Here is a 23,462-nt window from a genome sequence, read left to right on the forward strand (position 1 = left end):
TTCTATTACGTATGGTACTATTAATACGGTTCTCCTTTCAATCTCAAATGATAAAATATAAAATAATATCCTTGACGTGTATTAACGTGTGGTTATTACTATCTTTCGACACCGTATAATATACATAATAATTATTATATAACCTACAGTATATTAATTTAATACATATAAATAGGTATATAATTATAAAAATCAAGTTTAACATAAATAAAAGCGCACACAGTTTATTTTTGCGTGTTCCGTATTTTACGCGTAGGTTGTTAAAGGATGTCAGTGTACTATATTGGTTCTCTTTCTCTGACCCACGTGTGTAACATAACAAATTTGCCTACAACAGATCCAATTTTTTGTGGTTGGCTTCAATATTAGGGCGAATCTACCTATTATTAAGCTTAAAGGTGTGAATCTTGGACATCTCCTAGGCCTTTATTGACATTTTAATTTTAACTGAGTAAAATATTAGACTTGTAAAATACTCATAACTCGTCTTAAAATTAAAATACCTATAAAAGCTTAACAAGGAGGTTTATATTCTTAAATTTAAGTTTGATAATAGGTCAAGAACACAACATTAGCTCTTCTGAACGCAAATTGTTCTATGCTGCGCGTGAATCAGAGTGAGAAAACAAAAAGGTAATGCGCTGTCATCCGTGAGATGACTATTGTTTACGGAGATTTAATTACGATATATTTTTTTACATATTATAATATAGCTATATTATGCACATCAAATTGGTTCGTTAAATTGATAAAAATGAAAAAAAACAGCTCGTTGTTTCGGCGTTAGATCTCTGCAGATATAAGTTACCCATACAATATATAATATAATACGTGCCTATACGTGTATCGTCTCCTCCGACCGCCGAGATGAATTTATATTGCAATTATATTTTACGTACTTTTTTCGGCTGGTTTTTGAAACGCCATAATTCTAATTTACACACATAGGTATAGTCTATAAACTATACTTATAATAATATAATAATTTATAATACCCGCTACTATAATACAACTACGAGTGGGGAAAAAAAACTCGTTGGAACACGTACGTTGATAAGTTATTACTTATTATCATCGACCGTCGTAGAAGGGGTTTGCCGGGCGTTCCGTGCAGCGTAGCTAGCTGGTATGCATTAAGGTAATACATTTTAATAATATTATTACTTTATCGTCGCTGCGACCAGTGTATTTCCCGTGGTCGCGGCGTGGTGTTTTCCGAGGCGGTCTCCGTAGACTTTAACGATTTCGCCGATACGCGAGGTGTTTCTCTAGTGTCCGATTTTGTTTCCACCGCAGTTGTTGCAAATTAAATATTCTTGATTGCACGCAGCACGCCGCATTCTGAAACGAGACTCGTCAGGTAATATATTTATTATTATAATATTAACTATACATATTACATACCTACCTACCTATCTATATTGGCATATATGTTAATGAATTTATTATTACGTGATTTATATTATTGTTTATTACGATGTATATATCAACGGATACAACGCTAGTGACGTATAATTATTATTTATTTTATTTTATTTTATTTATTAATAAAATAATTACATAATAATAATTAATATACACGTCCTAAATTATTAGTATGGCCGCGCGTATAATATTGTAATATTGGTAATGTTAATTGTTTCTGGTACACGATCATAAATATAATAATTAGGTATTAATATTACCAGTAAAAAATATTTTACAAGGCAAATAACGTATAATATGTAAGTATGTGTTTTAATTTGCAAATGGTTTTTATTCAAAATTAATTTTGTAAATACTGAAATCGCGTTTATTTAGATAGGATTTGGATTCGAACGCGTATTTGCATATTATTTTCTTGCTTATCGTATTATCATATACATAACTAGCGGCAATGCCCGTGCCAAAGATTCGTTTTTTTTATAAATATATTATCCCTAAAAAAATGTATACCCATGCCATATTTTTACCAGTTATAATAGTATAAAGTATAAATATTCTTTTTTCGTAAGCTAAAAAAAATGTATGTGTGAGATAGAGTTACCATTTAGTTACCTATAGGGGTTAAAAAAAATAATCTATAAGTTCCTCCAAGTCTTAAGGAATCTATTGATATAACTTTTATTGAAAACGGTCCAATATTTATTGAGTCTATTAATTACAAACATATGACAGACATACCAACATCCATTTTTATATATGTAGATTATTATAGTATACGCTATAGTACTATACTACTGATATACAAAATATATATATACAGTAATAATAATAGCTGTGAATACCTATTATACGTTCCTTAATATTGTATACAGAAATATTCAAGCCGGTATGGAATTTCAATTCGATTTTCAATTCAATTCAATTCGAATTTCAATTTTTGGTTTTATGGTATAATTTAAAAAAAAATCATAATAGGTTAATTTCAATTGCATGTATTTCGATGATTTGTTACAAAACGTATATAATATTAAAACTACACAAGTCTCGGTAAAGATGTAGGTATGTCTATTATCTACTATTTCCGTCAAAACAAAGGAAATAGATAAATTATGTTGTATAATGTATACATTAATATGTACTAATCAAATATTATTCAGCATTTGAATATACGAGTAATAATAACTTAGTTGTACGAAATTTACAATAAATGATAGACAAAGAGTACATACGGTAATTTTCTGAAAAAAAAATGTTACATGTAATCGAAGCAGATGAGTGTGAATAGCTTAAAAGAAAAAAGAGAAGATAAAAGTATAAATAAAATCATTTAAATGCATATTAAATTGAAAAAATACCAATACATAAGTGTTTTTGCATATAATAAATTAACTATAAATTATAACTTGGAATTTTTTAAGTTGCCTTCTGGATCAAAAAAAATCAATCTACATTTTTAGGGAATTACAATCTTATAAAATTATAGTGAAGGGCATAATGACTATGATTTTTCCTTTGTGGTTATTCATAAAATATGATGGTAGAGAAAGGGGTATGATAAACAATCAATTAAATTATTTAATAATTTGTATCAGATAAAAAGATCATTATTAACTACTGTATATCTGCGAGGGATTAAAGGTTTTTAGTTAATTTATTTGTACGTTGTTAACATCAATTCAAAATTAATTTGTTAATTCAATGATAAATAGTGCAAGTACCTACTTATTATGCTCCAACGAAAAAAAAACGGTCACTGTTTAAACAAAAAGTCTATTACTATTAATATGTATAATATATTGAACATATTATATAATAGGATAGATTAATATGTTATATTTTTCTAGACGCATTTTTAAATTGTTGAAGTAGAACAGTAGTAATTATTGCCAATCAATAATTTTCTTTAAAAAAGGAAATCCTTAAATCTAAAATTAACAATAACATAAAAATACCACTTTTTTATCTATTTATCTTGACCCACAATAATATATTAGGTTTTCCTACCTGTTGCTGTACAGCTGGTATACCTAACCTAACCTATAATGGAACATTTTTTATTCATGTAATATTTAATAAATCAACTGTACAAGTAGAACGAATCAATTGTATCATTCTACGCACCATACCACCTTCACACTATGTGTGTGTCCCGCTAAAAAGCAAGTAGTCATAGGCATTACGCAAACGCGTAAATTGGTGAATTTGGAAATCTCTGCAGTTACGACACACTTGAACTAATTGTACGTAATGAAACATAATAAGTAGATACATAATATTATAATATAATATAATACAATAATAAAGTATCTAAAAATTGGATACGTTTTCGTTCAATGCATATCCGCCGAACGCAAAATTTATCATGGTCGCGAGGTGTAATTAAACCACCTGTAGTTACCGCGTATTTCATTTCGATCGTTATTGTGATATTATGTCGATTACGATGCAAGTAGATCGATTTCGAAAATGATGACACGGAAAATTATAAAATCTTTGTAATAATATAGGTACGCGTTTGTCGTATACATAATATTATTAAATATTATTAATTTATAAACATGAAATATATTTTGACATTCGACAATTTATACCTACGATTATCATATCTAAACTTTACTACTCTCGGCGATTCCGTAGCAAAATAAATGAACGTTCATCTCGTGGTAATTCAAGACATAAACCATGCATTTTAGTACACTCGGAGTAATTTGAAGTTCAATTTAGCGCAAACACGTGACAAATCCACTTGACTCTCGGAAATATTTGAAGTTGTTTCGCCGTGGTTATTGAGCATACACGATTTTCATTATTATAGTCAATTAACATTTTAACAATTTATTATAAACTTTATTAGACCATCGAATACATATTTATAATAATTTATTTATCTACGCATCTTATCATTCATATCGTATTTTTAATATTATGATGTAACAAAAAAACTTATGAGGCCTGTCGGGTAATCGACAATCGGCAGTATATTTATGAATCATTTGTGTTGAATTATTATAATTATTATATATATTATATTTTATTATATTATTATACATACAATTTACACAGTAGGTACATATCACATAATATAATATTTTATTTTTTTTTTTTTGATTAGGGTTAAGGCTTCGACTTCTAGGTCATTAGCCTGTGGTACTGTAGGGGAGGGTACTGTAGATTTGTTTTACACGTGATTTTTTTCGGCAGAATTTTTAATTTGGACACCTGTAGGTATCTGCAATGCCCGGGTGGGGAATGGCGCACTTGTTCTCCGGACACCGTGACTTGCCCGAAGAAAAATGCCACCCGCGACCAAGGTATCGAACTCGGGTCGGCTGCGTTGCAGCCGACGCCTTAGTCCGCTCGGCCACTCCGTCCCCCGAAATATAAAATTATGTAGGTACTAATGGTACTACCTACATAGTGTTTACTTTTTTCATGACTTTCGGTACCTAATTTTAATTTTGTTTTTTGCCCTCTCGATATCTTTAAACTGTATAATATTCCATCTTATACCTATAGCAATAATTCAATCACTCGATAATTCAAAATTTTTCACAAGTCCCTCCAACTTCGAATATATACCGATAGTCGACTACCTATATTATTATTATGAGTACAATAATCGGTATGATCGATCACTATTATTATATTTTACCGTAGATGCGAATGTTCCGGAAAATAAATGAAAAATATAAGTACGTACTTACATACATATTGTACCTACTATGGTTTTAAACTAGGTATATAAGTCGATGAAATGTCTGTAACTACTCGAATATTGTTTATTTATTATAATTAATTTAAACGAGTCGGCGTTAATTTCATTACTTACATTAGTAATATCATTATTGATTTGCGATTTACGCGTTTATCACGTGTCACGTGCTGACAATCGCATTGGCCATCGCGGTGATTCATGTGCCGTGGAATCACATAACCGATCTCCCCCACGAAATCACGACGCATAATATATATTATTATATATAGATGTTGTACACCTATATTAACAATACGATATCCCTCCTCGTCGCAGCGAAACGTTATGTAAATTACGGGAAACAGACGATAACTGCAGCGTGGTGCGTATTACTATTATTGTTATTATTATGATAATATAATGGCCATAATAATAACAGCGACTGCAGTAAACGACCAGCAGTGTGCGATGGAAGCTGCTAGTTTTCTGCAGCGGCGGAAATTACAAAAACACAATGAATAATGTACATTATAATAATATTATAAAAGGTCATGAAAACAAGACAAAACAAAACATGACGTGTATAAGTACCCATAATTGTTAGTCGACGAACGGTCTTTTGCCGTATACCTATTCTGCCTGCGCTGTCTATTTTTTTTTTTTTTGCACATTAGCTCGTTTTTTATTATACGCAGAGCCAAGGCGATGTCTTATACTATTATCTATATTATACATAAGTATATCTTTGTGGAGATGATCTTAATCATCTGCCATCACGGTGTCTTGCGGGTAATCATATTGTTTTACCGTACGCACATATAGGTATAATAAAGCGAAATCGTCGCAGCATAAAATTACAAATAAAACATTGATCTCTGACCGAGACCTTGGTGCTTAATTTGTTTCGGGTGACCGTGGACGGACGAGGAGCTGCATAATAATAGATATATTGTTCTCTCCTCCGCGAGTTTTGCGCGTTAAAAGCTACACGACACCGATGATTCGACGGGAATTCGGGAGTTTAAATGATTTGGACGGCGCACGTCGCAATATTATTCCAATCATATATTGTTATTTGTGATTTTTATTTTTTTTTCAGACGTGTATGACAGCACCGGAAAAAAAACCTATTTTCAATATAACAATATAATTATTGTTATCATACGATCGACGGGTTCGGTTCATGCAATTACCGCGCTGATATTATTATAATGATGATTTCTCAGTGATACGATCGTAACAATAATAATAATATTATGTATATCAAACTCAACGTTCCGCCAGTCTTCAAACAGGTAATGTGTACGGAACTTTACGGAAACTTGTTTAAAATTATATATATCAGCAAATTGATATCTGTGGTTAAGATTCGCTAGCATCCTGGCTCATTATTTCGTGAGCGCAGTTAGATATTGTGGGTATAAAATGCAATCACCGAGTACTTCATCGCTGCAGCAGGTCCATACGAGAAGACGCATAATAAATAAATAAAAATACATTTAATACTAAATTATGTTCTTAGCTTGCCAACTATTGTTGATTATTGGTACATCGTGCATAAGGTTATAGATACAACAACACTGTCTATGATGTACAAACTGTTTAGTATAGATATTATATTATTGTAGTTCTTCAACTATTTATTTGGTTGAGGTTAACGCGAGTTAATTAACTTAGCATTTAAACTTTTCCAACAGTCATTGGTTTAAATTATCGTAGAAAATCATTCTGTCGTTCGAACGTTTTAAAATTTATACATAATTACACGGTGGACATACACAAACACAATGATATCGAACTATGCCTAAAATCAGGTGGAGGCAATTAAGTATATTCATACATTTGAAATTAGTGTTTGTTTTGTATATCGGTGTTTGCTGTCAAGTCAAATAATGAAACTCAACAGACTATAATATATCAAACATACCACACCGAAATACTGCACACCGTAAGGCATACGTATAGTAAGCCGCCATAATACTTACGAATTATGATCCCCGTCATGTTTTTCTAGTAAATTTTAGTTTTTTCTGTCTAGTTTTTTTCAATCCACCATCCAATAAATTCAATAATTCAATAATTCTTTAAAAAACTGTATAGGTTATACACTATTATGACGCATTTACATTTTTTATATACCAAAATACGTCATGATATATTGGTTATATTACTTATATAATAATACATATATACATTAAAAAAAACTGGAAATCCTTCACACGAGCCCAAATGATCCTTCGGTGTACACAATATGTTTTTTTTCATACTTCCTGGTTTTGATAATTATTATATGCATTTTATTATGATGTTAGTAATAGGTACTTAAACAGCGTGGGGTTTTGGGAGTGCAATATCCTGAAATGTTTTCAAAAAAAAATGTTTCATATATCATACCGAAATAGACCATCATTATTTTTATATATTAAAACACTTTTATGGTAACATCCTATCGATAAATTAACAATAAAAAATATTTCAATTTTTTACTTACAAGCACCCCTTGAAATTAATTTCTGTATGCGTGCCTGATAGTATCTACACTTTACAATCAAGATTAATAAATGAAAAGTTTTTATTTTCAGTCCGTTTCTTTATTATGATGTTTATCTATTAAATATAAGTAAATAAAATATTATAACTAAAAAACTTACCTCGTTGTCGTAAATAAAGCATTTACAATTAAAATATTAATATAATATAATAATAAAAAGTCCGAAACATAATGATGTGTGCGCCGTCAAAACCGGACGAACTTAAGACTCCGAGTCAAATATTCAAATAGGTTTAGGTAAATATATTTTATAATGTACATCAATTTTATTATTTGTTTTTGTTTTGTCAAATATTTTTTGCCGCTTTCATATAGTGAACGTTATAAATTTAAAACATATTATATGAGTATAATATTATGACATATAGTTACAATTTATAGTACAATAATATACTCCATGCATAATCAAGGTGAATCTTCTGAAGGTAAACAATTAACACTTATATTCTCAAAAAAAATTGCTGGAAATATTTTTTTATATCACTTTAAGTAATTACAAATAACATTTATAAAAAATGTCAATTGTTATTTTTTTTAATTGTCTTTATTTTTTTGAATACACTTTAAATTTCATATTCCAAAGCATAATAATATTCTTCTGAGAAATCTAAAAATCACATTTTGAACGAAACTAAATTAAAATAATATTTTTCCTATAACATTCGTATACATAGGTTGTTAGAAATAATATGAATTATTTAACTATTATATACTTTTCGAGATTATGAACCTATCACACAAACTTTAGTATTTGCAATATATTATGTTTTTATGTGTAAATCCTAATAAGAATTGTATATATTGCATATATATATTCGTCGACAAATATAATATAATATATTGTTTGACAACTATTCTCGACAGATGTTCGCCGCGTCCGGACCTCTGATAGTGACACTCGGTTCCGGGATGACCGTCGGGTTTTCGGCCGTTCTGTTACCGCAGCTCAAGGACGACCGATCGACCATCAAAATCAGCAGCCATCAAGAGTCGTGGATAGGTGAGCTACGAAATAATTATAGGTACATTTCAGAACGTGTCCCGTATCTATAGTATATTATGTATTAATGTATTTAAGTAGCGCGCCCTTGATACCCGTTGGCACTGCTTGGCAGTAGCGAAACTGCGTACCCGCAGCCTTCGCATTTCGTAGAGAAAGTGCCGAAAATTTTAAGATTTAATAAAAGCGCCAAAAGCCAAAAATGTAATCGTACATATACTAATCCTATATATATCGTGACTTAACGGGTAGTATTGTAGTAATAATAATAACTAATAAGACTAGTTTGACATGAACGCGTACGGTATTTAATACCTACGCACAGTCGCAACGCGTGTTTTTAAATGTAATACATTGATTATAAGTTATAACGTACGGGTAAAATTACAATTTAAGGTACCTACTACCTAGTATAATATGAAAACTCAGAAACGGATGGGTGGTTTAAAGTTTTATATAGGAGGTGATATTATATTGTATACATTATATTGTATTATAATATTTAGGTACTTCTCATCATAAATTATACTATTATTATTTGATATTTCGATCAATATATTATAATATAGTACCTATACCTACCTACCTATGGAAATAAAAAACACATTTAAACTCAAAGTAAAAAATAGATATAGATTTGAGATTTTTGACGATTATACCATTATATTGTCTAGTGTTCCTGATATTTGTATAGCTATGTAACTGCTATTAGTTAAGTATTTTCATAATCTCATTACATTGACAATGTCAGAACGGAAGTTTTAAAAACTTTAAACTGTTAAATTGTTTCACTACAGATATTGTATCAATATAATATGATATGTTTGTATCAATATAATATTGTAACATAATATTTGTATTTGTACAATCTTTGACCTTTGTGCATGTACTCGAAAAAGTCACGGCGGTATTAACGTTTTTATATGGATGGAAACCTATGAAAAGTTTTTTATAGGTTATAGTTGTATACGATAAACCAAACGCACATAATACTATATTAGACTTATTTTAAAATAATTTAGGTATCTACATAAATTGAAATTTAGAAAAATTTGTGGCTGCTATGGTATTCTGTAATCAAAGTAAGTATAGGTACACTGAAATGTGGATGTATATATTGTACATAGTATTAGGGTCCCCAAGCCCCCAACTTGGCCCTAAATAAATTAGGTACCTAGATACCTATATATAATATTATATTGCGATATACTATAATATTATATGATCATTGTTATAGCCGATGCAACTCTTGCAACGAAGTGCGCGCTGCAGTGTAATTAAATATATACGTATGCACTATATTATAATTATATAGGTATAGGTATAAGCTGTATATGGATTAATTGTCCGGTTGTATACCTGTGTTTGCACTATGCGCATATATAATATGTCTGGGAAAAAAAATCAAAACTTAATCACTCGAACGGGAATGGCTTACGCACAAATCGGTTTAACCGTAGCTATATACATAGGTATTTTCATCGTAGGTTGGTATAAACTCATTTTGTAATGGCCAATCGACCTCGATGCGATATTTCGATTTTTTGATTCTGCAGCACACTGATTATTATAATATATAGGATATGCGTGCTCAGACTTCATCGGCAGGGCATGCAAAATAAAAAAAACTTTTCCTCTTAAAAAAAATAAAAGACTGCTGTGATAAAAATACAAACTATTATTGTCATTAAAATCTAAAATGTGTTACCTTGAACTTTTTATAAAAAAAATATATAGAATTTATGAAATTTTGAACATGATATTTCCGTGTTTTTCTAAGGCAATTTTTTATAAAAATAAATGAATAAATACCGCATAGTTCATAGCGAAAAATAGGAGATTTAAATGAACCCATTTTTGCGGTGTCGTTGTGTCCATATGGTATACGCCGTACGCACGCCTAAGGGCCTATCTCGGTAAATTGGGTCCTGGAAAAAAAGGTAAGTTGTATTTTATATTCATGGCACTATTCACGAATGCTACATCGGTATACCTATACGTATACCCTACCTACGCGCGTCTACCTATCTACCTAGCCTATCTACCTAATTTACACGACATCGATTAGCTTTATAGGCTTAACAGAGTTCTAATCCAATATGCATTCTGTATTTAATATTTATGATTTTTATCAACGTTTATTTATTTTATTTATTTTTTATCAAATGTTTATCAACGTCAATCGTAAAGTTGTGTAAGCACTTGTATTTAAGAATTTTCAGCCCGATCATAAGAGAAAAAAATTTGTACTTTATCGAAAAATCAATTTTTATAATAAAATTAAGTATGTTAAAAAAATGGCAATTAAATACTTTGAATTTTCTTTCAGGATTGCGATTCATTAATTATATTTTCATAATTGATGCGGTAGAGATTAAATTAATTCGATTCTTAAAACGGCTAAGGCATTTATGCAGCTATAATATGATAGTATATCATTACTATGATAACAAATTACAAAATATAATATTAATTGTAGGAAATAGAGCTATTAGAGGTTTATAAGAATGAAAATCAAAAAAAAAAAATAGCCACCCCCTCATAATCAACAGCCCCCTATATAATGTATAGGCCTTTATACAGTCCTGGTCGATTGAGAATGGAAATGACAATATTAATATTATAAGTTATAACCAAAGCGTTTTTTTTCTTGCAGCCAGCATGGCAGCGCTACCGATGGCCGTGGGCAGCGTACTGGGTGGCGTGGCCATGGACAAGCTAGGCCGGAAGACCACCAACCTGCTCATCTGCGTGCCGTTCGTGCTCGGCTGGACGGCCGTGTCGATGGCCACCGGTGTGACGGGCGTGTACGTGGGTCGGCTGATGACGGGCCTCAGCACTGGTCTGCTTGGCCCACCAACGGCCGTATACATTGCCGAGGTGACAGAGCAGCGTTACCGGGGCGCTGCGCTGGCCATGATCTCTTTCTCGGTATCGGCCGGTATATTGGCCGTGCACACAATGGGCACGTTCCTCGGCTGGCGACTGGTATCAGCCCTATGCTCGGCCGTGCCGTTCGCCGGCTACGTGCTCATATGGTTCACACCCGAGTCACCTGTCTGGCTGCGCGAGGACGAGGACAGGCGCCACCGCCGTCGAACCCCTGCAGTCTGCGATCCCGCGAGTGGCGGTGTACCGTCGAGGCCACCACCGGAAATCGATTCGCAGCCACCGCTGTCGGCCGTCAAGCCGACGGCACGCCAGTGCTTCAGTAGGCCGTCATTTCTGGGGCCGCTGGCCGTACTGTCCACGTTCTTTTTCGTCCAACAGTTCTCGGGTGTCAACGCGGTGGCTTTCTACTCGGTGACGCTGCTCAAACGCGTTGGGCCCGATCTCAACGAGTACCACTGTACCATGGCCTTGGACGTCATCCGGCTGGCCGTGTCCGTGCTGGCGTGTGGCCTGACTAAGAGGTACGGCCGCCGGCCGCTAGCCGTCGTCTCAGCCGTAGGCACATGCGTGTCTCTGCTTTGCCTGGCCGCCTCGGTCCGAGACTCAGGCACCCCTGCCACCGCAGGTAGCGTGGCCGTACATGCGGTCCCAGCTCCGGCGGCCACTGCCAGCCTGGCACCCGTCATGTCCATCGTCGCGTACATGGTGTTCGTCAATATCGGGTTGGTGCCGTTGCCTTGGATCATGTCCGGCGAGGTGAGCATAGATTTACCTACTTTAAATAAATATTTATCTTTTCTTTAAACTAATTTACATACCAATAGAATGAGTTACTGTTTTTATAAAATAGCTTCTAACTCGACAATTAAAATTTGTTCCGTGATATTATGTAGTTACTAATCAGTAATCAGTTAATACTTTCGGTATAGTCACATTTAGTATTTCCATTCCTATAAATCTCATTTAAAAAAAATAACAATTTGAAATAGGTAGGTACCTATTATTATCTTATAATGTTATACCCATGTATTTTAAATACTATAATATAATATATTATAGTTATACTACTTATAATTAATATTGTGTTATACTAACTATTACTAAGACTTAAGCATAAACAATATAATATTTACAGTACCGCTATTACAGTCCATCACCACACAAATCATTTATTTTTACAGACAATAAAATCTAACAAAAAAAAAAATGTTATACTAACATTTTATCGTTGTAGTCAATGAATTAAATTTTATTTCATTGCTCATTTGATATATTTTATCTGTTTTTTACTGTGTTAAAATAACGACGTATGTGTGCAAGTGCAGTGCCAATACACGTTTGTTAAATACTATGTATGTATTTCATAGTAACATTATAATAATAGTTTTATATTACACTCCGAAAGCAAATATGAAATAATATAATTCAGTGAATAAAAAATATTACAATAATATGAACAGATATTTTACTAGGTAATAAAATATAATAATAAGTAATATAATCATGTAGCAGTAAAACAATATCTATAATTAATTAGAATAAAATTAATCCTAGCTGGTTTATATTATGATAAAAAGTCAATAACTTTAATTATATATTTCAAAAAATTCTGTTACTGTTTAAAAGCTTCCGTTTAGAGGCTCAAAATGGTTGTAATCTTGATGGTAGTGTACAATAGAGAAAGGCACGTTGTTTATAGAATTAAAAGATGGCACATTATGGGATATAGGTACCTCTTAATAATTTCAAGCAATCTAATTTATTATTATCAAAATTATAAATAAATACAAGTACAAATTACACTCGGTTGAAAAACCGGTAATGTTACACTCTATCCGCTCATTCCAAAGAAATTATAATTATTAATTAAATTTGACAATTATTGCATATAATATTATGACGTGGCGACAGTCGATCAATTTAGTATTTAAGCGACCTTATTACACAACGCAAATAATTAATTTGGAAATAATCATGAATACATTAAAAAAATAATACTATCAAATAATATTTTCATATTATTATTTTTAAACTGTGACTATGTGTATAGGTAGGTACTTATATTATTTATTTATGTAATATTTCGATTTTACCTATTTATTTATTTAAACATCTTTAAAATATTATTAATTGTATATGCCCGTTTATTTATTTTAACAATCACCATATTTGTATAATTATTATATATTTTTTTAGTTATTGCCATTTGCCACTATATTAAATAATATGTCATTATTATAATAAAAACAGCACTATGTATGTATTAAAACAATTTAAATAAGTAGGTAGGTAAGTATCTACTATGATTTCGACCATCGGGTTGATAATTAAAAGGTTTCATATAAATAATGATCGAAACGAATGCAACTCGATCATTACCTTTTCCCGTGCCGAGTGTAATGGTCACTATATTATATTGTTACCGTTATCGTTTTACTGCAGATGTTTCCCGGATATTGCCGAGAACTCGGCAGCGGCTTGTCCACGTGCTTCGGGTTCGTCATGTTCTACGCGGTGATCCAAATCAGCCCTTATCTGCTGACCAACATCGGCACGTCGATAACGTTTTACATTTTCGGCACCGTATCCGGCGTCGGTGCGTTATTCCTCTATCTGTGTCTACCGGAAACCAAAAACAAGTCAATGGAAGATTCGACGTGACAAATCGCGTGATAAACGTCAACGGTCCTACATGAATGCGTAACGTTATTGTATCGTTTCTGGACGGAGCCGCAGACGAAAATTTAAGTCGTTTGGCCGGCAGATCTCGCCCGGTGTATGTTTTGCCGTTCAAATTATCAGAAATAAACGATAATAATGTTACCCTGTTTTACCATAATATTATGTTTTAGCCGATCGTTTGATAATAAAAACGATCTTAACTATATAAAAAAACAATATTATTATTATTAAACCCATTTGTGATTTTATGTTATGTTCATATTCAAAAAGTAGTCGATAACAGTAATATTATAAAATAGTATACGTGCCTCTAGCCTATTATTATTTAAATTAAATAATAAACATTATACATTTATACCTACATGATAGGTATGGTATGCCATTATTATAAACACATTACACATGTACATAATATATTATATGTATTAGCAGTGTTGTGCATTATCTATTTGTCTCTTCATTTCTATAAAAAAAATTAAAGTATCATTTTATCTATCTATAAAAAAAAATTTAAGTATCATTTTATTTAAATAAAATTATTATCTGGGATAAATTACCTAGATAATTTTTTTTTTGATAATATTTTTGGTTTTATTTTTACAAGACAAATGTTTTATGTGATTGGTGTTAATTTTTCTTATTTATATGAAATAGCCTATTAATTCGATATTATTTTCATATTCATTTAGTTATTTTATGTATATTTATTTTTATTACATGTATTTTATTTCAGTTATTTTTTAATTGTAATATATTGTCCATTGTCTAACTGATGGGTAATCATATTTACGAGTGTAAAAAGTGTAAGCTTATGTATATTATATTATTATATTTTTAGCAAAACTTCTATTTAACAAAACAAGTTTTAAATTATCTGTTTTTTTATTTAGTTAAATTTGGTTATCTAATATCTTTGTAGTAGGTACATTTTAATGTCAATTTTAAATGATAATTTTTGGAACAGTATTATTTTTTTTTTTTTGTACCAGTAACTATACTACAATGATATTAATTTATTTATTCAAAAGTGCTATATACAAGTGAAACAAAATCAAACTAGGACAATAATATTGTCCTTATACTTTCTATACATTTCGTGGATAAACCGTTCCTGGACATAACGGCACCAGCTGGCCACGGATATCGTTTGTCCGGGAGATTACGCTACGGAGATACTAAAACTATTATACGAGTTTATATTATAATAACAGAACTATATGAATGTACACCGATTGCATAAAAACGTATCATGCTAACACACATTTATCATTCGAAATCATCCACCATGTAAGTATATGGTATATTTAAATAAATGGATATCAGGAAAATAAAGTGTTTGACGGCAAAAAAAAAACATTATTGAATATAAAGTCAAGCACATCCTAAAAGTTTATATGAGCTAAATATTAATTGTGATTTATAAAAATTATAAAAATAAAAGCTTTTTATAGTATGATAAACGATAGTGAATCTGGCTCTGATGAATAATTATTTTTTTTTTTGGACGATAGTTTATTAAAATATATAATAATTTTACAGGTCATTTAAATGACTTATTTATATCGTATAATTATTTTATTGGAATTTTTTATCGTATAAATTTCGTTCAAATTATTCTGAATTCATAATAACCGATAACGAAATTTTATATATTACGGCGCTCAGTGTACGCTATATTGATACATGTACGTGTATTGTAATCGCCGTTGTAAAGATTAACCAATTTTAGCTTATATCCTTGATAATAATATTATTATGTACTATTATACGTCTATACTATGTATATTGTATAATCAATGGTAGATATTATCAAATTGTGAGTCCCTTAAAATTTAAATGTTCAAAGTTTAGCCAAATTTTATACATAGCATAGTATTATAATATTTTTTGTTCTTTATTAACACTGCTGCGGGACTTTTCCGTTCACCACTCAATTCTATCGGCCGACAGATCGCGCTACGTTATTACTTATTAGTTTTATTACATAATATTATATTGCTGCAGAACGTTTTTTGTTATCTTTTTCCGTGCTTTTTCCGCTTTCATTTTTTCATAGATTCAGCGTTACGATACGGTACCAATAATATTATATAACAGCATTGACTTGTCAAACATATTTTATTTTCATAATTTTATTGTAAGTAAAATCAATTAGTATTATTACTTGGAAAATGGGTTATCATCGATATCAAGACGTCACTATAAAATGTATCCGCTATGAAACCAAAGAGTTTTCTGTCCGTCCTCAATTTTTGTTCGAATTCGAGCACTGGATTAAGTACTGTACAAGCAATACACAATATTTATATGCCTATATGGCTATATATATCTACTATTTTGGGGGTAGACACTAGACGTGCTGTTTTATTAAGCTGGTAGGTATCGTGAAAATCTACATCTATTTCTTAAAATTTGTGAAATTGCAGAAATTAAAATTAACAGTTTTATTATAAGTTTTTTCTTTTATATACAATATACAATTATAAAATCACGCACGTCCATGTATGATGGCGAATAACGAGTGAAAAGATATTTTCACGCCGCCATAAAACGTGGAATAAGTAATTTATATTAATATATTATATTATTATGAATTATGAATTATAATAGACATCAAGTGACTTATACCCTCGCGGTGGTTATATATGTACATAATACAGTTATATTTTTATATGTAGGCGCACAAAATATGTGACTGCTGTTCTAATTCGGTTTGGTTCATTATAATAATAACAATAATACACTGTAATGTTATGCAGAAGACTAAAAGGGGGACACCACATAAAATATCATATGCGTGTACATTATAATATTATATGCGAGCTCACGCGACAACTACAAAATTATTAAATCCCTTACCTACCGCCGAATTAATAAGTGAACGTTGGGCGTCTTTTGAGAACGCGTATTAGTCGTGTAACACGTATCCGCGCCGCCATCACCACACCGTAGTCCGTAAATCTCAATTTAACCGACGAAACCTGCAACATAAATAAAATATAATATTCAATATTAATAATATATTTTGTTTATTAAATGTATTAAATTATTATTATTGTTATTATATAATATATTATATTTAAAACTTTATTATAATATTACAACATAATCGAGTTTGGTGGATCCACGTAGATTGAAGGGACGATTCGACGGATCAAACGGCTGATCGTTTAAATCCGTCAGCATAAATTGGTATGATACACTCAGTCTATATTATAGTATTATACTATTATAATGGTCGTCTATTAGGTACTAATAAATGTAATAAAAATATGTCAGTAATATTTAAGTTGATATTTTTTCTATAACATATATTATAATTAAGTGAATTAGAATAAAAATTATTTTGCATAATAAATTGTATTTTTTACGTATATAATTACTTAAGTATAGTATTTAATTACTAAATAGCATTGAGTTATCGACAAACTAGCATTATGTACAGAATGGTATCCGGACATTTCCCCCCCCCCCCCGGCTGTTTTCGTTGTAGTAGGACATTTCCCCCCCATTTTTTTAATTTTAATTATTTACCTTCGAATATAAAATTATTATTTATAAGTTATAGTTATAACACATATTTTTTAGCTTCTGTTCATATTTATTTTTTTTATTTTTGTAAATACTGTACGTTAACTAAAAAATCTTTAATCTTAATTTCAATAAAAAAATAATAAATAATATTTCAAAATAAGTTCAGTAAAAATATAATTTTAAATAAAAGTTTGTCTAAATAATATAATATAGTACAATACAGCTGGCCAAAAAATCCGACATAAAAATAAAAAACAATTTTATAAACAAAATATTATAATTAATAAGTACAATTGGCTAAAAATTCCGACATTAAAATGATGCAGTATGAAAAACATTCTTTATTTCTGATTCATTTGTTATTCCTAAACACATATTTTTTAGTCTTTTTTCATATATTTTTCAATGTGTATCAACGCATCAAAAATGTATCTGGGGGGAAATGTCTGCCATTCATACAGAATGGTCTAATTGATTTTATTAACACCGTTTGAATCGTCAACGTTTTGGTTCGTCTTCATTATTGCCCTCTACTCATCTAGCAAACGATTAGATATAACGTACATATGGAGATCTCAAAATTGATTTTTAAATTTAATATCCAATAATACGTTTTATTAATATATTTAGAGAAATATAATATTATAATATCTCATATTTTTCATGATGCTTAAACAAATTTTTTCGAGTACATAATATTAATGGTTTTTTGTTAGGTATTACTCCAGACTTATTTTAATTTATTTTCTAAATTTTCCACTATTGTAAGACATTTTTTGATTACTACCTATATATTGATGCTATCATGTTCCAACTCAGTGTTTCATAAAGTATTCATTGGTGGATATTTAATCGAATTTTAGGATGGGGAAGCATATATTTTTTTAATAAATTTGTTATTTAAACAATACATAAATAAATTACAATGACGGTTGTAATAATTAAACATAATATTTCTACCATGGCAAAAATCAAAAATATTTAAGATTTTTATTGATTACATGTAACATAACAGAAATGAAAGGTTTTCATTTACAGGATACTCAGCAAATGGGAAAATATAAATACCATTTTTTTTGGGGGGAGTGCCCCTCCCAACCTATTAGATATATAGTTGCTGATATCTGCCTCTAAATATATATGTGCAAGGATTACCGGAAAAGTATAAAATGTACCTAGGTACTTTTCTATACTAGCTAATTATTTAAACTAGGACATTGGCCTGGCACCCGATGTCGATTGTATTTACCGCAAGTGGATGTTTAAAACCCATGTTCAAAATGTTGAGATCCAATATTTTTTATTTTTTAATATTTTCATATTAATTTTAATATTAATAAAATACATTATAGTTTAATACTAGTAGCTTCCTGCTCTACGTGCGATAACAACTGATGACATGTATAACACAGAGTATAACAAAGGACATATTTTGTATGCTTACTTAAATATTAATTATTATAATCGACTAAACATACTCAATGTAATTGTATTTATTTATTAAAAATGGACCATTGATTTATTTATTTACAAAAATATTAAAATAATCATACGATTTTTATGTTTTTTCGTGTAAGAAATGAGTTTAAAAATTCTAATATTTTAGTGTTAAGTTATTAACTAAAATGTAGGCATAATTGGGTATGTTTTTTGGTATACATTAACCAATGACGGGTGATGATAAAATTATAATAACATATTATTCTCCAATTCCCTGTACGATCAGCAATATTTTTTATCAGATTATTATTTACCTATATTATTTTAGTATAAAGTACAATTATTAATATGCAATATAAATTCTCAAACTTTGTTACAATCATTATGTACCTACATTGTTACTATTTACTAGTTAGTATTAACCTACTAAGTTTCTACTATTTAGCAATAGTATACTAGTATTACAATATACTATTATAATATTAAATAGTAAATTATAACGTATTAACGTACCTACCTAATAACTAGTACTACGTACTAATGAATTGTTGTTAAAGTAAATATAAAAAGTAAAAAAATCATCGGGTGTCAAAAGTTCACTTGCGATACCATCCGGTATCAAAGGTTTTTCATTTCCATTATATCTATTTTTATCATAGACACGTTTACGCATTCCTGCTAAACGATGAATGTCGTTCCGTGTTCGGTCAAACGCAGCACATCTTCACTGTTATATACCTACCCATACGACGTTGAAAAAGAAAAAAACTTCTTCTAGTTTGACCTTCGTCGTCGGTTCGATATACGCACACCCATTTATGTGTATAATATAATATACCAATACCTACGTTAAAATACCATCACGAGTCGCTCGACTAAACGCAACGAAACCGGTCTGATACCGATTGATAGATTTACTGTATACTCTATACACATTAAACCATGTTTCACGCCTATAATATTATCATACGGATAATATTATTGTAATAATATTGTGCCTACACGTTCGCGTTCACGTTCACGGTTCACCTACATAGTATTATTCAATTTCAATGATTTTTTCGAACGGAATTATTATTTCTAGCTATTATATTGTATAATCATAATACATAATGTATAATATTTAATATTATTATAAATAATAATAATTATTGTTGTGCAGTTCGTTTTTAAAACATCATTCGATTACAATATAATATGGTCCGATCAATGCATTATTATAATAACGATAACGCGCGCATGGCGTATTATATTAATATGTTGTTATCGGCAGATGATAAATAATATAATATTTTACGTATATTGTAGTATTAATATTAATATTATATAGTTTAAAGTCCGGACGCAGCGGGAAACGATGTAATTATTTGTTGTTTTTGGATCAGAACAAATCGGTCTCTAGCTATTACGAGATTACCGCGTCTAAGTAACAAACTATAGCCTATATTATAGGCTATAGGTAATAATATTCTATAGTCGTATAATAATTAATAGCAACCGTAAACAGATAGTAGCAATAAACTGCAGCTGCAGCTCGGGCGACGATTACATGACCTATGTAGTATGGACGCTGGTGATGGCGGGGGGCGGGAGATGTACGCCGCCGTCAAGACACGTCATCAATGACCACGTAGGTAGTCAGGATTTCCTTAATAATAATAATTGCTAGTTGCGAGTTTCTTTCGAATAACAATCGATTCCGATGCCCAACTGTTGTGGTGTATTTTAAAATATTATAATATTATACATTATCCACGACTATCGACAACGTATATAATATATATATTTATATAGGTACATCTTATATCTATATCAATACTAATCTATATTCTATAGGTACTTTTATATTATAAAGCTGAAGAGTATAATTTGTACAATTTGTTTTGGAAAATTAATTAATTGGGTGGTCAAAAATAATAACAATAATATATATGTATATAAAAATGAATGTTTGTCTCTATGTCTCTATGCATTCCTAAACGGCTGGACCGATTTATATGACATTTTTTGTGGGTGTTTGAGTGGTTCCCTGGATGATTTGTATTCACAATTGGACCCGGTAGGTCCAACCTGGGGAGGTTCTCAAACAGGGATTTTGAGATTTACGATGGACATTTTTGTTTATAATTGGTTGCTATTGGTTATAAAAGAAAGAATAATTAGTAGAAATTAGTATATTAGTTACCATTAGTTAATCGGGCAGATCAAGCATGCATACAATCGAATTTTCACACAATGCTTACTTGATATTATGCTGTCGCACTTTGTCCGCGATCCTATGTAGACGGATTGCCTACAGGGATGTCTGAGTTGCACTGACTGCAGCGAGTTACACCCAAAAGAAATTTAACAATCACAATTTTTTTAAGAGTTGAAATTTTTTACAGGCAATGAAGTGTGCAGGATCAGCTATATTATAATAAATTAGAAAAATATGGCATATACATTTTGTACAAATATATTTATTAAAAATACACAACCTTTATAGGCCTGGATAACGTCGGGCAGGATACATGGGGCAGGTTATTAATAATTTCGGTCAGTATACACACTGGGCACCAGCCACCGGTTATAGACTTTTAGTCGCATCACGCTTTGATATCAGACATCGGTCGGCGATGCAAATATAAAACTATGCTATCCACCGATGAGATATGAGTATTATTTGACTTTGTAGTTTGTTTAATAATATAAAATATTATAAAAACACAAAGAATACCCAAACACATTGAACATTTACACACACATTTTAAAATACAGTTTTCATGTTTATTAAAATAAAATATTTACTTACCTACGTCCTACAATAGCCGATAGATAATGTTATATTGTATTTAAGTAGGCAATTGACAAAATGTAATAGGTATATGTTAAAAAGTTTACTCTGTGATATGAAAATAGAAAAAACTGAAGATGTGGAGACTGCAAGAAATACATTTGTACTGTATAACGACCAACTCTTAAATGTTAAAACCTGTCATAGTAAATCCTGCAGAATCGATAAAAAATCAACTATTGGGTAGTTATTTATTGCTGGTTAGTATGGGCGTCACTTGAGTTAAAATCCTGGGGTACCTAGCAAAAAATAATTATCTACGAACAATGTGCATTGGCGTAATCCTATACTTGATATTCAAATACAGCGAATTTCATACACCATTACAATATTGTCAATATTTAAACACATTTTTTAAAATTTAAATTCAAATAAAATCAGTATATTTTGTATAGAGCCACATGATATGGCAAGCACTCCTTCAACTATATTCTATTATACTTTCACATTCTTATACAAAAAAATTCAAACTGTTGTCTGTTACTATAAAGTTATTAAATACTAAGTAACCTAACTTAACCGACCTTATTATTTGAAATTTTGTCACACATGACATTGGTACCTATACTTATTTAGTTATTTCAATTCTATTTAGTTAGTTTTTTTTAGTATAGTTTTTTTGGGTGTGGTAATAATACCTCTCAAGCCTCGATCTCCATATATTCACACGCCTATGCTGATTGGCATATTTAGATAATAATATTAATTAGTTAGTTCGTTATTACTTATTACGTATAATTAATAATTAGAATACGTATTATACAATATCAGTTTTATTATATATTGTATGAATTGGTTAACAATTGGCTAGAACGAATTGTTTTCACTTTTCATGTATTCATCCAGTCATCCAGATTCATTGATGGGCATAAAATCACACTGGCATCGAGGCCTCACAGCAACACACCGCCGAAATAGTGCTCAAAAGTCAAAAAACATTTTACACATTCCCCGCCAGATATTCACCAAACGGGTTTCGATAAGTTTTACTTTAGATCTTTGTATACAACATATTGGTCTACGGAAATAGATCTGGTAAATCGGAAAATAGGTGGCCAAAATATCTGTTCTACTATAGTTACATTATGTACCTTCCTATATTTTACAACATTAAAATACAAATAATTTTTAATAAAATAGATTTTTTTTTTAAATAATACCTTATTAGTTTTAAAAATTCTGTCCATATTAATTTTCCCTCGCGATACCGTTGGCATAATTCAAGTCTTTTTTTGTTAGTTGTTGATTCTATTATTGTTGGGAATGGCAAACCAATGTCTTAGAAGTTAGAGTTCTTGTCTATAGCTCTATTGCTCAAATATTGCGGATAGGTTGCGGATAGGTTGCAATAAATGGCATTGCGATAAACACACTGTACAGGGATATTTTTGTCTGCAGACTTTTAAAA

The 23,462-nt window shown here is 30.6% G+C and overlaps 1 protein-coding gene and 1 long non-coding RNA gene across 2 annotated transcripts; one reads left to right on the forward strand and one right to left on the reverse strand.

Annotated features, from left to right (window-relative positions):
* Positions 1-1,151: 1,151 nt before the first annotated feature.
* On the forward strand, positions 1,152-15,026 carry LOC132946271 (facilitated trehalose transporter Tret1-like). The gene is made up of 5 exons (XM_061016177.1): positions 1,152-1,360; positions 6,219-6,414; positions 8,535-8,670; positions 11,327-12,318; positions 14,005-15,026. Exons 2-5 carry the CDS (start codon positions 6,376-6,378, stop codon positions 14,221-14,223), a joined length of 1,386 nt encoding a protein of 461 aa, XP_060872160.1. The 5' UTR covers positions 1,152-1,360; positions 6,219-6,375; the 3' UTR covers positions 14,224-15,026.
* On the reverse strand, positions 8,543-22,007 carry LOC132946272 (uncharacterized). The gene is made up of 4 exons (XR_009664690.1): positions 21,699-22,007; positions 21,462-21,627; positions 17,108-17,225; positions 8,543-8,675 (listed from the first exon to the last, which is right to left on the reverse strand). It is a non-coding gene; the product is annotated as an uncharacterized LOC132946272 (long non-coding RNA).
* Positions 22,008-23,462: the final 1,455 nt, after the last annotated feature.

Source organism: Metopolophium dirhodum, chromosome 6 (assembly GCF_019925205.1).
Source record: "Metopolophium dirhodum isolate CAU chromosome 6, ASM1992520v1, whole genome shotgun sequence".
In the NCBI taxonomy this organism is placed as follows: domain Eukaryota; kingdom Metazoa; phylum Arthropoda; class Insecta; order Hemiptera; family Aphididae; genus Metopolophium; species Metopolophium dirhodum.

Bases quoted from the DNA above. Each gene is read 5' to 3' on its own strand.
- LOC132946271 (XM_061016177.1), top strand. From the start codon at position 6,376: ATGTATATCAAACTCAACGTTCCGCCAGTCTTCAAACAG. The intron at 8,671-11,326 runs GTGAGCTACGAA...TTTTTCTTGCAG, and splicing joins CCATCAAGAGTCGTGGATAG to CCAGCATGGCAGCGCTACCG. The intron at 12,319-14,004 runs GTGAGCATAGAT...GTTTTACTGCAG, and splicing joins CTTGGATCATGTCCGGCGAG to ATGTTTCCCGGATATTGCCG.